Source organism: Myotis myotis, unplaced genomic scaffold (assembly GCF_014108235.1).
Source record: "Myotis myotis isolate mMyoMyo1 unplaced genomic scaffold, mMyoMyo1.p scaffold_m19_p_13, whole genome shotgun sequence".
Lineage (NCBI taxonomy): Eukaryota > Metazoa > Chordata > Mammalia > Chiroptera > Vespertilionidae > Myotis > Myotis myotis.
The window spans coordinates 9,933,701-9,956,608 of NW_023416317.1; the positions used below are offsets into that span (position 1 = coordinate 9,933,701).

At 39.3% G+C, this 22,908-nt stretch overlaps 1 protein-coding gene across 3 annotated transcripts in view; it reads right to left on the bottom strand.

The window, feature by feature from the left end:
- Positions 1-3,950: 3,950 nt before the first annotated feature.
- PTPRG (protein tyrosine phosphatase receptor type G) overlaps positions 3,951-22,908 on the bottom strand; it is a 677,374-nt gene continuing 658,416 nt past the window's right edge. For 2 of the 3 annotated variants that reach the window (XM_036331715.1, XM_036331714.1), the window contains exons 24-30: positions 21,379-21,472; positions 20,510-20,586; positions 19,890-20,018; positions 15,965-16,111; positions 15,251-15,393; positions 6,168-6,303; positions 3,951-5,622 (exon numbers count right to left, since the gene is read on the bottom strand). In XM_036331715.1, the coding sequence (XP_036187608.1) occupies positions 5,476-5,622; positions 6,168-6,303; positions 15,251-15,393; positions 15,965-16,111; positions 19,890-20,018; positions 20,510-20,586; positions 21,379-21,472 (873 nt within the window). In that variant the 3' untranslated portion in view covers positions 3,951-5,475. The remainder of the gene's footprint in view (positions 5,623-6,167; positions 6,304-15,250; positions 15,394-15,964; positions 16,112-19,889; positions 20,019-20,509; positions 20,587-21,378; positions 21,473-22,908) is intronic. The other variant, XM_036331716.1, reaches the window with a different exon arrangement.

Below are 22,908 nucleotides of genomic sequence, written 5' to 3' on the forward strand. Positions count from 1 at the left end.
AGACCACCAGGGACTGTGATTTGTCAGTTATTTTGAACAGTCAGAGCTGCTGCTTCATGGAACCATCTTGGGTGGACTTAAAGTAATAGTGGTTGAGCACTGACCTATGAACCAGGTCATGATTTGATTCCTGGTCAGGGCACACTAGATCACCAGTGTGGGGCGTGTTGGAGGCAGCCAATGATTCTCTCTCATCGATGTTTCTGTCTCTCCCTCTCTGAAATCAAATATATATATTTTAAAGAAGTAATTAGGCATGTGGGAACCCCGTTCGCCCCATGCTGCTTGGAAAACCAGCTGAGATGGAGAATGGTCTCAGAATTCTTATGTGACTACTCACAGGATCTAAGCAGGTTTAAATGACTGATGTTGGGCAGACACAGGTGATGGAAGAGATGCAGACTCTGGTGAACTGGAGAGTATGTGCCTCACCTGAAAAAGGCAACCAACTACTCCTTCTCTCCAGCTGTTACTCCAGTTTCAGCACATATGGGGTCCCAGTGAGTGTAATTTGAGGAAGACTAGGGTTATATCATCAGAGATTCATTTTTTGTGTGTGCTGAAATTGGTCTTTCTTCCAACTAGCACTGGAAACTATTAGCACATTATTTCTTAAGTTCTATTACTTAGGGAGAATGAAGTATCAGCTCTTTAATCTCTATGGAGAGGAAAATTGGAACCGTGGTATTAAGAATTGAATTCCTGAATGTGGGGCCACCTAAGGTTAAAAAAGAATGGTGGTTTAAAGCTGCCAGTTTCGGGTCCCTCTGTTTGGAAATATCAAAATTCCTTGTAGTAGAAGCAATTGTACTGATCCTATATATTTCAGATTCTCCAAGTCTTTCCAGTCTTCATCCTCACAGTAAATATTAAGAGGGAGAAGTTGCTACACTGGGGGAAATAGTAATTCTTAGCAGTCTCATAAAGTGAAAACAGTTTAATTCATTATGCAGCTAAAACTTTGTCATTGTTTAGTCTTTAAAGGAGGAAAAACTCAGAAATGACACTTCTTTTTGGCTTTCTGGCTGTGTAAAGATGACGCCAAATATTCATTGTACTAACATGCAAACTAAGATGAAGGGTCAGAGGGTGTAAATGGGATTTATTAAGGGAGACTAGCAACCTGATTTTTTGATAGAGATATTTTCATGAAATGCTCATCACTAATGAATACATCAAAAACCATACTTTATTTTATGTATAGCAATACAATTTACATATTAAATAACACTATAATAGAATGATTTGATATAGTTTTAAACAGAAGGTAAAAGGGAAAAATTTCAGGTTACAAAACCCCTCCCCCTGGAACAAATTAAAAAAACCCCAAAACACTTTTTCCAAATGGGCCAATGCAGCGAATGTCTTCAGTGACTATGTCTAATTCCTATTGCACAAATGGTCAATGGAATTAAAAAAGAAAACCCAACTCTCACAACCACTGCCTCAAAGAAATAACACGTGTTGGATTCTTTTGGAATGCAAAGATGGTTCTTGCTACTTCAATACACAGAAAATTGAATTCACATATCCACCACACAAAAAAACCCCCCAAAACAAAAATCAAAAACAAAACTATGACGGAGTTGAAACTAGAAAAAAATTCGCTTTATATGAAAATATAAAATTCTATGATTATATACCATAGATACAAAGTTCCCAGAAGATGCTTATCCAAGCAACAAAATATTTACAGTCTTAATGATTTTAGCTATTTCAAAATGAAGTGAAGGAAACACGAATCAACATGAAGGCTAAGTGATTTTTTTTGTTTGTTTTTAGTTTTTAGAAACAATGGCTGCTTGCTAGTTTCAAATGTCTTAACAAAAGACTCACTACCCCAAATGTTGGAGAGTTGCTACATTTTATAAAATCGGCTGTCTCCTTTTCTGGAGATGTTTATTTCTTAAAACTCAAGATATTTTTCTTGAAATTAATTATCCTCTGTAGAAAATTCTTCCCTTTGCAAATATTTAACAAAAATACTAAAAACAGTTTAACAGCTAAGACAAAGTAGAGGCCAAATATCATTATTACAATTCCTTCCTATTTGTAGCATGCCTTCTTTCTAGAGATAAGTAAAGCCAATATTGGATGCTAAATGGCAAGATGTTCAGGGGAAGTGCAAAGGGGTAAGTGAAATTACAGCTGTTAAAAAAAAAAAGCAGGCATTTCCCTTCATATAAAAATTCACTGACACCATTGGAACATAAACTTTGGAACATAAGGAGCTGAAATGCATTTTCCAGTATAACTGCTAAATTCTTAAGACAAACTACATTTTTATTATTATTTCTTAAATTATGATGAGTTTGGGTTTCTTTATTTTTTATTTTTGCTTTGAATCAGTACTATGTATCTTTGGTAAATTGGTACTATATTTTAATTTTTAAATACAGTATATAAGCATTCAAGAAAAAATTCATAACAAGGCAGTTGTGCTGTGTCATTAGGAAATAATTAAGGTTAGTTGATTTAAATATGTCACTCTGGGCTAAAAACTCTCTTGAATACCATTACCTTCTCTGACCCTGCTGGACTCTCCAACTTGAAATAGACTAAAAGCTCCAATGAATAAAAATTCAGAAAACCAAGTCAATTGATCTGATTCTTCCTGAAATTCAGACGTTAACTTTTTTGTATATAAAAAAGATATTGTGGCTTTTGGATGCAAGAGAGTTCTCCTGATGGAAATAAGGTGTCTTTTCTCTGATGTCCAGCACGGCCGCTTGGCCTGGTCATTGCAATTCAATTTTGTGTGATGTGTACATTATGTTTACCTAGAGCTAAAGTCATATACCCAGTGCGCTTACTTTATAAAATAGCACACATTAATTTGCAAAAGCTATCGCCTTTCCCCGAGTGCAGTGGTGATAACTTTGTTAAGCCATGTGCTTATGTTTCAAAGAAAATGCCATCTTTGAAGCTCTGCCCTGGAAGAGCTGCAAGCATGCCTCCGCCAAAAACAAAGGAAGAATAGGCGGGTACACTCTGTGGGGAAAGGGAGGAACTGCGCGCGCATCACTGTCCTCAGTGAATGCTTGGATCGCTTCGGCAAGATGGGCACATAGCAATTGCTCATAGCTCAGTGGGTCAGGATTTGTAGACTTTGGTTCAAGCCCGCTGTAAACAAGCAACTGGCTCACAGAGAACTTCTAAACCATCCTGGCAATGTTTCTATTCTATTTACTAGCTCTCTCTTTTATCATGATTCTGATGGCCATAAAAGAGAGGGTCACAGAACTGTGTTGGAGGGTGTGCAGTTCCATGAATTGAGACCTCTGTAAATAGCACAGAAGGGAATACTTGCGGTGTGTCTCCTAACCAATGTCTACTTTTATATTAGGAAAAAATTACTGAGGGATCATGAACCCCAACTTGAACATTACTTCTGAAAGTCAAGTCCACTGTGCCAACTACTGTAGTTAACTCATGTCAGTACTCTATACAGCCAAAGTAACCTACTTAATTGACTACACCGATCTAGCTCGTAATCTGAAACCTTTCCCTTCCCGATTCCATGGCCTTCTGGCAGTTGTAGTGCTTCAGTGTTGAAGCTTTATTCTTGAGTGTTAGGGAGAGCTTCCTTCTATCACCTCTGATGGGAGCAGGGGGACTGTAAAGGTGTCTTAAATCATCTAGCACATTCAGAGTTAGCAAACTTTGCTCATTTTCACATCTTTTCTCAAGGAATATTCTGTGTTGCTGAATCCATGGTAGATGAGATTAACCTGGCCCTGAAAATCACGTAGTTCATGAGGACTCCATTGACTGGGCCTATGCATAAGAACTCCGGGGCGTGGCCTGTGGCCTCTCTCTGCTTAGTGGCTTTGGCCCTTCAGCACTGTTCTGACAAACTTCACGGAAAGCCAGTGTAAGAGAAATAGGACCTCAGTGCTGATGATCATTATTATTTGAACGCCTACCAAGATAGTAAAATAGCCAGTGGGGACTTTTTGTTGAAGTTTATTGACATAAAAAATAATCAAAACCATTTTTTTTTTTTTAACAGGTCCAGTTCTGGCGGTGATTTCACTCCCGACAGAAGTTGTCCCTCGAAAGCAAGCAAGCACTAGGAGAAACAGATCTCAGTAGGTAGGTTATTTTTTTTCTAAAGGAACTAAAATTCCTCATAATGTTCCTAATTTTCCCATTATGTACAGTGGGGTGAATGTGGCTCCAGGCGCTGATGATCATCAGCCTCTTTTACTGAAGTATGTCTGTTCTTGAGGCTAAACTACACAAAACATACAAAGCCGTCTCTCTCTTTTAAAAGCTATTTGAAAATGTAGATATCACGTTTTTTCCAAGATTCAATTTTCCTCTCTCCAAATCTGATTTGCCCACATGTGGGAGTCTAGATGGTCCTAGACTTTTGCTAATAAAGTATTTTCATTCTAATCCTAAGTAGAAGAATGTATGTAATTATGAGATTTATCATGAAATGTTTGGCAAACAAAGGAAAGGAAAGAATGTTAACTAGATAGGTAGTTTTTATTAGATTGAGATACGAGTAATAGGAATTTTAGAGGACTAGTTTCAAAATTACACACCTGCAAAAATTTTCATATTCCACCTGCCGTGAGGTATGGTATTACAAACCACGAAACATTAATGGAGAGTCACTAAAGGGTTTCTTAGCGGAGCTGTGTAAAATATTGCCATCTCTCTATTGTAAAAGGTAGTCCTGCTTTTAGGGTGGAGCTATTTCAGAGTCAGATGGAAATAACACACACTGTCCACATAGCTACTGTGAAAACCGTAATTCAGAGATATCCTTTATTTTGACACAGTTGGGCATTTTTAAGCTATGAATATACGTTTGTAACTAATAGGTGATGTTCACATGAAGCAACTTTGAAACCTTCTAATTTCTTAATGGATGTCTTCCCCATCATACATGGAACTGTTTCAAGGCCATGAGGTTGACCGACCTTCTTAGTAGCTCCCAACAACCTACTATTCTTTAAAAGAAAACAATGCTCATCCACTAAAATATAGAAGGCATACAGCATTGAACAATGTCTAAAAAAAAAAAAAATAGCAGAAGAGGGCTGAGGAAAAACACAGCATTGCCTGCTAGTAGAATGTAACTGCTTTAGCAAGAATAATAATAGAACCAAGATTCACTGTCATAACAAAGACCTTCACTGTACTGAACTAAAAAAGTAGCATGTATGTTGTTACGGAATGTCACACCAGGGTTTGCTTTAGTATTAGATTATAGGCAGTAACACTGATCAGATAGTGCAAACTAGGTCAAATTGCGTTTCACGGGGGGTGGGGGGTGAACAGAGGTGCAAATGCTCAGTAGGATACCATTAAGACATAAAATGGCAAAAAATAAATATCAAAACTTTTATCAGTGTAAAAAAGTAACTGGGTTATTGTATAACCTAGAGTCTGGCAAAAAAGGCCTCAAAAAAGTTCTCAGTCTTCAGAAGTTTTACAAATTAGGCGCCTGGCAGGTCGCAGTCACACCAGAGATTCCATGCTCTCGGCAGGGTCCGATTCGTCCGCAATGAGAACAGCACCATTTTTGTCCACTGCCATGGGCCCGTTTCCGTTTTCTTTAGTGCTGACCAGGCTGAGCATTGCTTTATAGACAAACTGGTATTGTTCCTGAAAAACAAGAGGAAGATGGCGTGAGCCAGAGGGCAGCTGAGTCATTTCATCTAAGGCAGGAATACTAATTAGAAATGTAACTGGAAAACATACTAGAGAAACAGGAATGGACGTTCATGCTGCCTGAAAAAAAATCACATGAATCCTTTACAACCAAGATATGTGCTTTCTTCACATCCTTTAGGTTTCTGCTAGCTTGGAACTAATTCTCACTGTCGAGAGTCCATTAAGATAACAGGATATCCGTCTATTGTAACTAGGGAACCCTATACCCTAGAGAGCAGAGTTTCTCCACCCAGACTCTTTGTTTTGGAGGTCTGCTTATTCACTGCAGGATGCTCAGCAGCATCCCTGGACTCGCTGGACGCCAGAGCACTTCTCTCCAACTCCAGTGGTGACAACCAAAAAAAGTGTCTCGACGTTGCCAAATGTCCCCTGGGGATGGGGAGGGGGCCCAAATCACCCCCAGCTGGGAACCACTGCTCCGCAGCCCGAGTTCTGACTGATGTTGTATAGTGGCCATAAATAAGCAGAGTACTTACAATATCTGTGAAAACTCCAGGCCTCATAAGATTGATCATTTTTGCAACCTGGAAAACATCCACGGCGTTTTCATTCTCGAGCTGCTGGGACAGGGTGGTGAGGGCACACAGCATTCCCGCTGAAACCGCTCCATACCTTGGGAAGAAAGGACATGCTAGTTCAGATCTACTAAGGGACTGGAATGACCCTCGCATATTTTCACAGAAGCTAAGTAGACTGTCTTGACACTTACTCTAAAACACAAAAATGAATGAAATACTGGACGGGGAAGAGATTTAGAGGCTAATCCTGAGATAAAGATGACATTGCTCTATGAGTGTAAAACCTCCCAAACTGGCTTTATCAGATACTTAGCTTAATGTTTAAGATGAAAGGAGAAGTTCAAAATTAGACTTTAGAGAGATACAGAAGATCTGATGGCTGGACGGGTTAGATAATATGGTCGGAACAATAATATCAGACCTTTAACTGTAAACCATTGAACAAGTAGAAAGGTGAAAGGCTCTACAAGTTTTTTTTTTTTTTTTTGAACAATCCCAAACAGTTAAGTTGAACTTACAAAATATGAATAAAAATGGACATACAATGCTCAAATGCAATCAGAGAATTCTCAAAACGAGTTCCATGTTAAGTATTTTGGGCACAAAGCTTTCTAAACGATGGCATCTTCTGTAAAATTCTTTGAAAAATATGGTTCTCGTTGCTTAAAGTCTTGGGAGAAGGAGACTCTTCCCCAGGCCGGCAGCTCCGTTTTCCTATGGACTGCGATGCACAGTTTCCACACGAATGATGAGCAAACAGGATTAAATACAATCGTTCAAGGTGGTGCTTCTGGTACAAGTGAGACTAGAACTTAGATGCCCTGTGTTGACTGTGCTGTCAAAAACTATTAAGTAAGCAGTTTCTGCATTATTCTTACATGAAATGAAAACATTACAGATTTTTACATCTTTAATCACTCCAACTTTAGAGGTAAAGGATCCACAATAAAAAAAAAAAAAACGGTTGCAATTTTGGATGCAGCCTTCCAGATGTCAGTATGTCAGTGCATTTCAACCAGCTCATTCTTCCACCTGCTACAGGCGTACCAGACTCGCTCATCGCGCAAGGACGGACATTTAGGTTACGTGTGTATCTGGCGTGCATCGGAAGAGGAGCCATGTGGAGAAGAGCTGGGTCACAGGTATGCCTGTTTCCGTTTTCAAGATATTGCCAATTTCTCTCCCAAGTGGTTGTTACTTGTTTACACTTCTCCCAGCATGAGAATATTTGGGTTTTCCTCATCATTTAATTTATGTATTTATTTTTGGGTTAATCCTCACCCAGTTAGAGAGAATGGAAGAGGAAGGGGGAGGGAGGGAAGAAAGAGAGAAAAACATTGATGTGAGAGAGACACATCAATTGGTTGCCTCCCATACCCACCCACCAGGTTGGGGGTCGAACTTGCAACCCAGGCACATGCCCTTGACCAGGAATACGACCCTTTGATGCGCTGGCCTATGCTGTAACCACTGAGCAACACCAGCCAGGGCTTTCCTCATCAATTTAAAGTTCAATTATTTTGCCAATCTGGTGGGTGAAAAACTTACTATTGTTTTAATTTGTATTTCTTATCAGGGAAGTTGAATATCTTTTTGCTTATTGACAATCTATATTTCCTCTTCGGAACCTGACCATTAATATACTTTGGACATTTCTTTAATAGGTTTATCTCTTTTAAATGGATTCATAGAAGTTATTTTATGTTACCTATGGCACATGTTGCAAGTATTTTTTTCCAATCTTTAGTTTCTGTTCACATTGTTTGTGGTTGTTTACGTCGTAATGAAGTTTAGATGTAATCAAGTTGATCAAATTCTCATTTTTGGCTTTTTTGGAATCTTGTTTGAGAATGCTTTCTCTAGTCCAGTATTTTACATTGTTTTCACATTTTATGAATTCATCTGAATTTTATTCTGGTTTTGGTGTAAGGCAGTGGTTCTTAACCTTCTGGCCCTTTAAATACAGTTCTTCATGTTGTGACCCCCAACCATAAAATTATTTTCGTTGCTACTTCATAACTGTAATTGTGCTACTGTTATGAATCGTAATGTAAATATCTGATATGCAGGATGGTCTTAGGCAAGCCCTGTGAAAGGGTCGTTCGACCGCCAAAGGGACCGCGACCCACAGGTTGAGAACCGCTGGGGGAAGGTAAGGTCTGATTTTAGTTATTTTTCCTCATGGGTAACTAATTGCTCCAGCATATTTTTTAATGCTTTCAATTAGAATTTATGGTTTTCTTCATAGTCTTGGCTAATTTCATTCTGGGTTAACTCCTAGTGTTTTAGAGTTTGTTACTAAGAATGGACTCACGGCATTTTGTTTGGTTTCAGTTGATAAAGTTGATTTTCACATGGTGAACTTGTATCTGGCCACACGGCAGAACTGATTTTCACATGGTGAACTTGTATCTGGCCACACGGCAGAACTCTAATTATCTGTGAACTGTTTCTCTAGGTTGGCTACATCTTTGCTGCTAGTAATGCCAGTTTTGCCTCTTTTCAACCCTTAAGTATTTTGCTTTGCTGTGTTGGCCAGGACCTCGATAGTTTTGTACTCTAGCACTACAAGGACACATCATGCTGTATTCTTTAATGGTAGAGCTTCTAAGTTTTTAATATTAAATAAAAATGGTATAGGTTTTTCTGATAAATAACATTGACCAAATTAAAGAGGACGCTTTATACTTGCAGTTTGCTGAGTTTGGGGGATGGGGATTATAAATAGGTGCTATTTTGCTTTGCAACATCTATTGATTTTTTAGCAATACCTTTAATAGTAATGTTCTAAATTCACTGAGTTTTTTGGTAATATTTAACCAGCTCTTCATTCCCAGAAGCAATCTAACTTTTTCATGATGTATAATTCTTTGAAAATAACACATTGGTTTTATTTGACAGTATTTAGACATTTTTATCCATATTCTAATGTCCGTTCTGTGTGTTGTTTAGATGCAGCCTGTCAGAACTTAGTGGCCTTCAAAGTTTGGAGAACTCATCCGTTTATTCAGTTCTTAGTCATGGCTAATGTGTGGTTACTATGTTGCTCGGCTCTTTTTTAGATATTTTATATGCATCAACTTAACTTTCACAATAACCTATTTTTAGGTACTAGTATTATCCACATTTTGAGGTTGAAGAAACAAGGCACATTCAGGTGAATTAACTGGCCAAAGCCTCATAGCTGGTGACTAGAGCCTAGATTTGAGCTGATACATGTAAATGGCTAGGAACAGAGGCTAGCACATCTACCATACGTTCAAAAAGTATTATTTATTATGCTTATGATTGAAGGGAGAGGGGCCGGAAGAGATTAACCAAAGAACTTATATGCACATGGATGCTGACAACAGTGCAGTGAAAAGCGTGGGGGAAGAAAGGGTGGTATGTTCGTCATACTTTCAACAATAAAGGTAAGTCATAAAAGAGTTTACTAGTATAGAATTATAGTTTTAAATATTTGTGTTCTTTAAAATACTTCTATTATTTTAGCCTTTTATTATAGAAAATATCAAACCTACATAAAAGTACAATAGTACAGTAGCCCTCGAAAAATCACAAGAGTCACCAGCTCAAGAGAAATCTTGTTTTATCTCTACTTCCTCCCCTATGTACATTGAAGCAAATCCCAAGTATTTTATTCATTAATATTTTGTTATAAAACTCTAAAAGATAAGGATTTGAAAAAAATAAACATTATCATCACACCTAAGGATATTAACAATTCTCAAATGTTTTCATGTAATTACAGATATATGGTAAATTTTTTCCTCACCATTTTCAAAGTTCTATCTTTCATTAGACTTATTATCTCCTCCCTGCCCCCATTTCATCACTGCTGGCTTCTATCTTTTAATTCCTTGAACTTTTTTTAAAATTTATCTATTTTTTTCCTGTTTTCTTGAGGTGAAACGTTAGCCTTATTTTTAATCTTTTCTGCAATAAACACAGCCTAGGCTAGAATTTTTTTTTTCTCAGTGTAGTTTGGCTACATTTAATTTTAAGTATTTTGTAATTTCTATTTTCAATACCTCTTTAACCCATCAATTATCTACAATTCTAGATATAAGGACTTCAGTGTCTTAGTATAAGGATTTGGGGTCTCATTGCATTATTGGTTTTTAATATTAGTGCATTGTAATCAATGAATGTGGCATCATTTTTTTTTTAATGTACTGAAATTCCATTTATGGTCAATTTATCTAAACTATTTGCATGTGAAGAGACTATATGGTCTCGCAATACAGTCTCTTAGGTAAACTCTTTTACATATCACTATTAGTTCAGTTCAGTCTTGTTAATTGTGGTATTCAGGTATCTTATTCCAATGTATCCTGATCATTCTGTGCAAGAATTTATCTCTTTATTCAGTTCTCAGAAAACCTCAGCCATTTATTTCTTCCTCTTGCATCTCTCCATGGGCTCACCTCTTAGACATATGTTGAAACTTCTGAATCCAGTTTGAGTTTGATTTCAGCTTTGTCCATTTTACTACCAGCACATCTTTCCATTTCCTAGGTTCTAATTTGCTCCTGACACATGACACAGGCTTTTCATTCATTTCACACTGTCTTCCTTCAGATCTCTGAGCATGTTTTAAAATCCTGTTATGATTGCTCTTTCCTCAGATGCTAAGTTGTACTGAGTTTACTACTTTCTCATTTTAGCTCGGTGCCGATGTTTTCCAGGGGGAGAATTTAACCTTTGCTAGTCTGTTCTAGAGAAACTGTTAAACTTGGGGATCCCTTTCCCCTTCCTTCGTTCTTAAAGTTATCCAGACCATGTGGGGTTGCTCTGGCCTTTCCTATATTTAGCCACTCTTAAGTCAGTATCTAAATTAAAATGAAGTATATACGCGAGAAGACATTAAACATGACTAAAAACTAAGTCAAATCAACCAAATGCACAGATATTTTTAAGTACCCTCTATAAACCAAGCACGAATATGAAAGAATAAAGATTGAAAGGCCATTCTTTTTTTCAGCAGTTTGGGAGTTAAGTAGGATTAAAGAATGTTTGTCAAGTTTCATGGATCTGCACTTAAAATTAGAGGTCCGTGGTAAAAAATGAGGCAGGTCATTTATAAGCTAGATCAGTAAGAAGAGTATATAAAGTCCTGGCTTTGGCAGTTCATCTGCACTCCCGCAAAGCAGTGCTTTTTAACTAGTGGTGTTAATGAAGCATTTTCATCTTTCCCTTCCTGTGCCACAAAGACATCAACAGAAATGCAAGCACTCTAAGTTACCAACCAGTGCAATGTTTGTAGGTGCTCTGCCGATACACATTTTGTAACACACCGGCGTTGCTTGCATAGTCAGTGTGTATAACATCTATAGGCCCACTTAATCACTTTTTACTATTTCATATAACTACTCACAACTGTTACAGCTTTGCTCTTAGGTTGTTTTTAACATGATAGCCAAGAATGCAATCTTGGGGGGAAATAGCAATGCAAACACCTTCCGCAGTACTATAAGACATTAAAACTTTGTAAGTGAATGAGAAATAAAGTAGGAAAACACTCAGTCTGACAGATGTGAGTGCAGGATGCTTACTGTGAAAGTAGCTGGATTTGACTGTGGCAGGGCCGGCTTCTAGCCTCGCCACCTGTTCAGTTGCGGGGAGTGGGGGGTGGTGGTGGGGGTGGAGTGTTTTGCTAGATCCCCTACTCAGAAGGGTCCTGCACTTAAGTTTAGTGCTCTGTTGTAGCCATGTAGAAATTCTTAATTTTGGGGCAGTTGTTCCTGCATTTGCATTTTACACTGGTCCCCACAAATGATTGTAGCTCTGACACTTACTGGCTGTGCACACAGGCTGTTACTAAGCGTCACTATACTTGTTTTCTCATATGTGAAGCAGGGATCCTCCAGCTCCCCTCCCAGAGGGTGAATTTGAGGATTAAATGAATTGGTGATGGAGGAGTGTCTTTGCAGCAGCTGGTATAGAAGGCACTCCATACATTTCTGCATCTCCTATAGACTATCTCAGGACCAAATTAAAATAAGTTACTGAAAACCCCCAAAGAGCTTGTGCTTATGTGAGCTCTGTCAATATCAGAAATTAGAACTGAGGAAGACCATGCAAGCACACATTCCATTAAGCATCAGAGCGAGGATGCCTCCCAGGTCACACAGCTCAGGAACGCTGTACTGTATGCTCGCTCGCTGCAGAAGGAGTGAACAAGGCAAACAGTAGCCACATTATTATGAAAACAGTGTTCACCTCTTGAATCTCCATCTCATGGAAGGGCCTTGAAGACTGGCCCCCTTTTCCCTCCAATCTCCCAATCAAGTGTCCTTAGAACACCCTTCAAGAACTGTTCACTGAAATTAGGCTGTGATATCCAATAGGGTGACAGATATGTCCCCAGAGTGAATGTGCTGTGAGGGCCCAACCTACTGTCTCACAAGACTGTGTAAGAACCTATCTCCCAACTTCTGTAGAAACAGACTCCCTTGTAAAAACCTGACAGTAATGATACAGCTCAGCTTTGAACAGAATTGACTTAAACAGATGAATACAGGATGCTGTGTCTGCCCTCAAAGAGCATTAGTTTATGTTTTGGTGAGGAATTTTATCATTTATCTATAAATGTCATCTACCTGGCACACAGCTGAGGACCCTGAAAGTAGGTGTTAAAAAGATTGCTATGAAGACCAGAGATATGGAGTCTGGGCACTAAGAGCTAAACTCTGACTTACAGTGGAAGCGCTTAGGTCTTCTCTCCAAGTCTGCTCACTTCTAATTTTGAGCTTAAAATGCTTTGTAAATTGGCTTCACTGTTCACAGAAGAATTGACTAACGCAACAAAAAACCAGGTGCAAGGCTCTCTGGCGAAAATTCATATCGGGGTACATAACCTTGAATTTTTGTAGGTCATCACAGTCTGAAGCATAGTACCCGCTGTGTGCCAGGCACTGGGCCTCACCCTATGGAGGCTGGGATGACAGAGTTACCACTGCTGGTCTCAACAGCCATGTGAACAAATAGTTACACTATCTGATAAATAGGAACGGCTCTGGTAGGATGTGATGTTTATAAATGATTTTGATGATCACCTCTGAAATGAGTGAGACTTTTTGAACAGTGTGTTGAATGAAGGGGCACTCAGAGGAAAGATTTGGCAGGGAAAGGGGCCTGTAGGAGAATGGGCTGGCAGCTGGAAGAGGAAGCAGGCCAGACTGTGAGAGAATTTGTGCTGTGCTGGAAGGGTGGGGAGCAGCAACCAGAGGTGGTAGATGGGGCCGGCAGGAAGAGGACAGGTTTGGTTTCAGATAAGCTACATATAGGGGTTTGAAGGCCATCATGAAGGGATATAGGTCCTGAAAGGTAACTGGCATTCAGAGTATTGCACTAGCGCTAGCAGCTGTTTAAAAATTTAACGTTGTTCCTGAGTAATGTGGAAAAGTAATTTCTGTGGAATCGCTTATCACCTAATGATGGTGGATGGAGAAATGAATGAACACGCTGCTTTAGGTGGTTTTCATCCCCATCACTTATATGATATTTGTAGACCCATTGGTTTAGGGTTAACTTTATCTTTTCTTATTTAGGCCTAAGAACAGCTACCTTTGATGATTCCAGAGGTGGAATAAAATAAAAATCATTGAGTAATACACCCAAAAGCTGAATATAAATAAATGAATGAAACAGTTCTGCTAATACTGTTTAAGTAGGCGGTGGTGTTTTTTTCTTTTCTCCTTCCCTTACCATAAAACTAAAAGATTAAGTGTTTTACTGATTTTAGGACAAAATCCCTTGGAGTATTATTATACCATCCAAGTGAGTCTTAGAACTTGGGCAGCAACATTATTATTTGGCCTGAATTAATAGGAGATGGTAACACCCAGAAGTAATTTAAAAATGATTCACTTTAGTGGGGGGGGGGGGGGGGGGGACCTTCTAGAATCAGCCCTAAATTTATCACTGCCTACCCTAAAGTTTCATAGCCAGCAGCAACTACCCAGTGATTTTGAGGCTGTGTGCTGTTTTTATACACTGTTGGTGGTTTTCACACGAACTGAAGTTTGGACTATAATGCTGTTCTAATCTTAATTCTTAACCTGAGTCAGGCCAATGTTCTGCAATAGTCACCATTTCCTAAGGAGGCAGCCAGTAAAATAGCTTCCTTTAGATAGACGAGAACTCTGGATTTGAGGTAAAGGTGCTGACCTAGGTCAAAAATCTTTGTGCCCTTTCAATTATTTCATAAATTCAAGAGCCAGGGGGAGGGACAACGTAAGCTTTATTTTCAAACTGACTAATACCTATGCTATTGAAGTAGTTGGTAATTTAATGAGTATGATGGATGCACTGAGAATTTGCGGGCCAAGAAAGCTAGATCCCTGGGAACTAAACTAGAGATGAGGATGTGTAAGTAGTGCCATGTTGGCTAAAGGTGGGTGAGGTTCTATACAGCTGACTCGCAGGTTTGTCCAGATACCCATACACCATGAGGCCTGTCTGTGGCCCTTTCCCTCTTAGTAAAGTGGATGGAGCTGGGTCTGAGCACTGTTTGTACCTTAGAATCTCTGAGCCAGGAGCACCTTTTCTTTGAGACCTACATTCTTTACCTTTAAAATCCCAAAGACAGAACTCTAAACTTCAAAGCACACTGTAAATTCGAGTAGTTTAACTTTACTGCTAATCAACTAAACCATATTTAAAAAGGTTTTTTCCCTAGATTTCTTTGAAAATTCAGTGTAGGAGTGTTAAAATAAAGGTAACTATCTAAACATAGGTAATTAGTAATTTAACTGATTTGTGTTATTGAAACAAAACCTTGGAAAGCATGTGAATCTATTGTTCCGGGCTCAGATACAGGACTTGCCCCTTTCTAGAGCACAAATTCTAGAACCTGAAGGGTTTGACACGTTAAAGTGCAGACAGGACCACAACACCCTGCACAGGTACATGTTAGAAATGACACAGAATTGTCCCTGAGAGGGAACGAACGGGTGTCTAAAATGTCTTCCCTTTCGCTGCTGGAGCAATGCAACAGGTAACCGTGTGAACTTGAAACTTAAGAAGCAGATACATACTCATCGTGGACAATGGTGGGGCCATCCCTTGTCAAGGCCTCTTCCTTGATGACGTTGACAAGTTCAAAGGTACTGCTGATGGGGGCGTCTGGGTTAGGCCACTTGGGACACTGAAAGTGCCGGACTTCCAGGACGTAGTCATCCTACAACAAGACAACAGGGTTCATTTCACTCTGCAGCCACGGATGGTAACCTGCTCCTGAGAAAGCACTTCTTGCAGCTAAAGACCAAAGCGAGCAGCTCATGACAGTGAAACAGTAGGATCCTATTTTGTTCAGGCAAAATTTCATGTGACAATTTTTCTCATCTTTAAAATTAAAAAAAAAAAGAGGAAGAGCTTAGGAGATCATAAGCCAGCTCCCCTCTTACCTGTCCCTTAAGAAGGCAGTTACAACAGATTAAAATACTGTGTAACCAAAAGTCTTATCATCATCATCCCTGCAACACACCGCAAGCTTTCCATTTCTGATGGCAAAGAAAACAGTGCTAGAATAGTGTTTGTTCCAATTATGTCAACAGGCCCCTTTGTATGTGCTCACTCAGAGGAGCTGGTTATGTTTGGCAACTATGGGAAGGTGAAAAAAGGGGAAGTATACATATTTAAAATTAAGTCATACTCACATGCCTAGACCTGCCTGGAGGGTGGTAAATTACTTGTTACTTAGGCCAATCTGCCCAAATATAGCTATTACTCAGCACTGAGGGTTAGGTTACCTGTGTAGCTTCCAGAATAAAGTCGTGGATGATGATTTGTTCTTCATTAGAGAGGCACAGTCTGTCTTTGCTGATAAGGGTGACGGTAAAGGCCTCACAGTTCATGGATTCTTCTCGACTTGGCCAGTACACAAACTCATCTTCTGCCTGTGGGAACCAAAATACATAGATAAAATCCTCAAACATTTGTGTATGAATTTTCTCTTGCAAAATGATTTATGTTTGCCGTATCTCTCAAGTCACCTTTTAAATTAGGTTCATAGACTTATATCCTTATCTAATCATGCTGAGTTCATTGGTTATTTATTGTGTTCTACTGTAAAACATACGTGATTATAACCATTTCTACCAATGCTCACCTATGTCACTCTAACAACCAAAATGCATCTATGGAGGATGCATTGGCTGCAGCTGAGAAGTGCTCTGTAATATAATTGTCATGGAAAAGGAGACGGGATTTAGGTCAATTAATTCTAAGCTATTATTCATAATTGCTTAAGCAACTACGACAGGCTAATTGTCATTTCCTATGGATTATGTTAATAATAGTTCACAGTTGGTTAACATTTTGCAAAGGACTTTAATAACATTCTCTATCTTATTTAATGATTGCAATATACTGGTGAGGTAAGGGATTTTTATCATTGGCCTTTACAGGACTCCAGAGAGGGCCATGAGTTGGCTAAAATCTCTGATAAATGTTAAGGGACAGAGGCTGTACATAAATAGCATTTGGCTGTAGGTACACAGTGTTCTTTAAAAGAAAAGTTAGTACATGATGTTAGGTTTCAAAAGGGGATAACATAGAAAGCCTTTTAGCCTTGAATCAGGCAAGCTTTAAAATGTTCATCTATTTTAAGATTAAAAGTAAATATTCAGGCTTCGTACTTGAATTCTATCCTTGAAAACTATGGAGACCTAAAAAAAGTTAATTGTTGCAGGCTGAGCAATACAATGATTTTGACAATAAGCCCTCCTCCCTTTCCTAATCAGTTCCTATGACAAACTAAACTTTCTTTGGGCATTTTCCTGAAAATGCTAAGATACTGCTAGTGAAGTCAGAAATAATTCTGAATAGTGTTCAAAACAAAGAGGGTTTTGTTTAATATTACAATGTTGCATTAGAAATGAGCCAACAGTCCAATAAGACTTATCACCCTTTCAAGTTTCAATACAGCTATTGCCAAGTACATTTTTATTTTTAAAGCTCAGCATAAGGGGAAGCAGATTAGCGATTGAGTTCAGGCTATACAAAAGAAGTCTGTAACTGTCAGTGTTTCAATAAACTTCATCCAAAGGAGATGGAAGTAGGGCCCTTTTAGCAGATATTAAAAACAAGGTAATTGATGATGGACAAGGCCACTAAATTTAACCAATATGCACAGACTAAGCATAAGATTTAGGGTTGGATGTGATCCTGAATAAATTAATGTAGTTGAGCCTTCCATTCCATGGCTGCAAAGTGGGAACAGCAAAACTACCTATCTCAAAGAACTTTTATGAGGACAACATGAATAGTAAATTATGGAGTTGGTCTAATGGCTGCCAGAGGGATTTAGTTATGGTGAAAGGAAGGCAGAGAGAAACTTTTGAATACAGGTAGTAAACGGGAATAATGGATCATCTTGCAAGACGGAGAAAAACAAATGCTACTTGTTAATTCAGTAGGCACCCTGGTCTCATGCTTGTTTTGTGACAAATATATTTACAGAGGTCAAAGATGCCCAGGCACCTCTAACAGTGCTTTCTCCATTAGGAACCAGTGACTTTTGGGCTAGTCACAGAATTGTGGTCTTGTAAAGTTATACTAGTAATACAAACAAATAGGAGTCCAGAAACATTTTTAAATGTTTTGTTGTTAATCCTCACCCAAGGATATTCTCCCCACTAATTTTTAAAGAGAGTAGAAGGAGGGGAGGGGGAGAGAAACATCAATGTGAGAAAGATACATAGGTTGGTTGCCTCCTGCACACACCCTGACCAGGGCTGGGGATTGAACCCAAGGTCCTTTGGTGCATCAGCCGATGCCCTAACCACTGAGACCCACTGGCCAGAGACATGGTTTTTAGGAAAAACTACAATAAATGAATCTGACTTTGGGCACTGGAGCTGAAAGTACAGACAAGTGTGATGCTCCTGCCGCCCCCCTACGCCTCAGCGACACTGAGATGACGTGGCCCAGGGCAGTTCCTATATCCTCACTGTCTGCAGACCATGTGTCCTCGCGTTTGGTCCAGCCTCCCCATACAGTGAGCTTTTGGGTACATGCTTTTGGTGACTGTCCTCTGTTAAGTGAAAATAAAATACTAATTCATCCAACAAATGAATGTTTTAACAGCCCTACATGCCTCCAAATTCCTCATGCCAACAGAACAGACCCCTACTGCCAGCTAATTTGAAAATTTACACTCGGTTTTCAGCTTCTCAACTCGGTTGCCATTCTATGGTGCAGAAGCAGCCTTGGTATTCTGAAGCTGGAGCAGAATGCGACAGCGAAGAAGTTCCTACTCACTGGGCACACAGTCAAATGCATGTCACCCAGACTAGGGTTCAATCACACTGTTCTTTCCTTACCGAAACCTCACTCATCTGACACTCATGAGGCAGATCCTTGTGTTGTTTAGACTTCATGTGCTCACATGTCCTTATAGTAACCTCTGAACCCAACTAATTCTGGAAGGAAGAGATCTAAGCACAACATTTGCTGACCCTTCTCTTACGTAGTTTAGAGAGCTCAACAGGGAAGGACTAAAGAGAAGAGAAAGAGGTAGTAGCTTAGTGAGGTTCTTAAACACCTTTAAGTGGGAATGGGAGAGCCTTTCCTTCTCTCCTTCCCTGTAATGGCTCTGCCTTACCGATGGCAGGGAAAAGCAATGTGTTACTACTTTTTATACAATTTTTGGAGGGGTGACTGGGAGATACTTCTATGATGTGGCTGGGACACACACTACAGCAAAAATGATTGAAAGTATGAGCTCAGGCTACTCAGGTTTAAATCTTGACTCTGATCATTCATGGATGCCATGAGCAACTTACTTCCCTCAGTTTCCCCAGCTATTAATAGTACCTCTGTTATGCAACTGTAGAGGAGAATGAATGAGTTAATAACCAGTTGCCACCCCAATAAGTTAAAAAAGTACATGGAGTGATAAATACAGCTACATTCTCAAAACGTTAGCTGCTATTATTGTTTATAGAGGTCGGTGAATGTAGGGAGCTGATACAGGGTTAAGCCTCGGACTGACCTGTGGGCAAAGTCACAAACAATTCCCAGCTTAGAGGGCACAGTCCTCTTAGCATAATTAAGTTTGACCTTATAACACTCCTTAGATCTTATCTGGGAAGCTAATGGGCTGAGGAAGTGCAGGAAGTATAATCATGGTGTAAACAAGTGAAACTCACAAGAACAGTGTAACTTTGATAACCACTACCTTGTTTACCTCTCACTATAAAATAAAGGCTCAGCTTGCCTTGGGATCTTTCTCTGTGGTCTCAGCCAGGCACAGAGGAAGATCCACGGAGACTAAGGAAAGCTAGAGAGTTCTGAACGCTGTCTCCCTGTAAAACATTCTTCGCTGACTCCGTCCACACCTTTGGGAACCCCTGGACCCCCGCTGGGGCTGGCCCCCAGCGGGTGAAGGTCATACATTAATGAAGTTAATAAAAAGACCTTTTTCAAAACCTGCTGCTGCACTGCCATGCACAGTGCAACTGAGGGGCGATACCACCAGCATTAGAGAATCAAGTAATGAACTGGCAGGGAGGGTGACTGAGTCTACACAAGGAATGGGGGCAGGTTAAAGATGAGAGGTCTGGGCTCCTCCCTAGCACCTACAGACACGACACAGCCCTGTGGCAAGTACGGAAGTGATTGATGCTTAAGGCCGCCCGGCTCATTAGCATACAGCAGATGCGCTTCACTCACCAAGCTCTGGTTGTCCGGCAGCATGACAATGATCTGCGCATTGTGATCCCAAATCATCCGCCAGAAATCTTTCGTAGTGTGTGGCAGAGGATGCTGGGTGATAATGAATTCATTGCTCCTGTAATAGCCCTTCAGGTAGGAAGACAAACAATTATGATTATTTTATTCTCACATTGCAGGAGTAAAACATATTCATGAAATAAGGTAGCACTGTGTGGACCGTACTGAAATAATTGAAAAAAGGCATTCAGTGCATTTGGCTAATTTTTAGAAGCACGTCTGCTAACACGTGTAGACAATTTTCTCTCCATGTACAATTCATTTCTAGTTGCCCCTGCTGTTTTTACTTAATGGTAATTTCAACATTTATTTAAAGACGAGATGGGTGGAATTAATAAAGTTAATTCCTTAACAAGCACTTCTCTTAGCTTAAGCATTTTTGTACCCCCAATGCTTAGGGGGTCTTTTGTTAGAGGTTCCAAGACACGGAAATCTCTCTAGTTTTGATATTACACATCGAGAAATTCTTTGAAAAATGAAATCAATCACATAGGTGGTATCTGCTCTTTAGCACCTTTCAGTTTAATTGACTTTATTTATAATTAACGGTTGACTCTCACCATGATATAAGAAGCATTAATGTAATCTGTTCCTTTCATTCCAGGCAACGGTGCAAGGCCCACTCGAGCGCGCTCAGCTGTCACATGCGAAAAGAAAACACCACATCTGCCTATTACACACACGGAACCAATAGTGCGTTCTAAAATTTACCTGGTAACATCCTGGCTCCCCTTTCTTTTTAGCCAAGCTAAAGTGTTAGCAGCTTAGCAGGATGTAAAATGAAATGCGCTACACATTCCCAGGACATAGGCGGTGCAGGAACATTTTACTGTGGGAGACGTTTTCACGAATACGCTGCAGATGGCAGGTTTCAGATCAAGTTTATTCTGATTTCACATTCCTACAATCGCACCACCATATTTTACTTCGCTCTTTTGCCATCCCCTTATCCATCTCTCTCTCCCCATGAAGGGCTTAAAACACAGTGGCGTTTCCCAGGGGAGATCATCTCTCCAATGATCGCCTATGCCCGTGTCCCGAGTTATTTATACAAAGGTCACCACCTAGCAACAGTGCTTTGATCTCAATAGGCAGAATACTTCAATGGTATAGTCACCACTGTACAGGTTCGTCTTGGGAATCCAAGTTTTAAAGGAGTGATAACACTTTACTTTTTTTATAGTTACCGCATGGCAGAAGTAACCTAGTTCTTGCACTTGGAGGTGAACTGAAACTAGGTTTCATGTCAAGCAGCCGCAGTGACTTGCTGGCACTGAGAGCCAGCCCTCCCCAGTTTGATCAAATTGCCTTTGTTGTCCTGCGCATCACCTTCCCCGGGTGGTATCCGATTACATATTAGCGCTACGTAATCTCCAGTGGAAACGATACTAACACACCCAACCAAGTCAAACTGATTTTAAGATCTTACATGGCACTACCGACGAGTTTCTGTTCTTTTCTTTGTTGCACTCTTTCTGAGCACTGAAGCATTCCACGTATTTTGCATTACATTGTGTGACCAGCTGAAGGAAAAACAACATTTTAGTCTTCAGTCAAGGGCAGAGTTGTGGACATGCAAACTAACCTTGTTGTGATAATCATTTTGCAATATGTAGTTCAAGATATTTTGATGAACATATGTTAAATTTTATCAATAAAGGTAAAAAACAATAAAACCAAAAAAGTATAATTGATAGCATTTGCCTGATGATCTGGGAAAAAAATACCAATAATCAGATTACTACCTAGCAGATAATTTAGAAACTAGGAGAGTATTTTTGTTTCACGAGTGGTATTTCTCTAGGTTACCTTGGTTGTCTCTATGCTTGTCTTACTTCTTCTACCAGGGGTTTGGCTCCTTTGTGATAGGTACTAGGTAATAGATATTTACTGGATGAATGTGGATTCTTCCTGTTGATGTCATTGGTTTTGTGAACCTTTTTCTTGGAATCCTTCAGGTATAAGAGCTATGCTAAAAAGCACTAATCGACTTCTCAAAGAATTGACTGAGTTCTCAGTAAATTTTTGTTGAACTGAACTGACATTTTTGTAAGGCTGTTACAAATAATTAGCCCAGTAGTTTGGTTATTCTTCCTGTTTATATAAGTTGGTTGAACTACTTTGTCCATCCTGTATATCTATATTCTGGTTCATGTTAATAGAATACATGGGAATGGCCTTCTCTAAATACTAATGTCAAAGGCCCTGGATGTCGTTAGGTTTCTGATTATTTTTTCCCCTTCAAATTCTAAAGAGGTTAGTGTCTGTAAAAGGTCCAATTACCTGGTTCCCAATGGAATGAACTGATTTCTTTGATGAATTTTTTGAAAAGTACATGTACTGCACCAATATTGTAATAGGTATGAAATGGTTTCCTGTGGTTTTTATTTCCATTTCCCTAAAGATGAATGATGTAGAGCATCTTTTCATGTGCTTATTGGTCATTTGTATATTTTCTTTGATAAAATGTGTATTCAAAACTTTTGACCATTTTAGATTGAGTTGTTTGTCTTATTGTTGAGTTGTGAGAGCTCTTTGTACATTTTGGACATAAGTCCTTTGCCAGAAATATGGTTTTCAAAAAAAAAAAAGTACATGTAAAATATTACAGAAATAGGAAAGGCAGCCTTTAAAAAATGTTGGTACTTAATTATTTTACAGGAATTCATTTTAAACATAAAATGAAACACTAATTACCTCAAATGTTTTTTTAGAGTACTTTGGATATTATGGAAGGAGAGCTAGAAATATGAAATTGTCATGATTGAACTCTGAAATTATCTTCCTCACTTCACATCACTTGCTATAATTTGCTTGGCTGTCTCATTTCTTCAGGGGAGAAGCAAATGAAGGTTTCAGAGTCCATGGAAAGTTTTACCATGAAAACCAAAACTGTACAGACTCATCTCATTCTTCCCACCTTGATACAAAATGAGAAATTACACATGGAACAATGCAA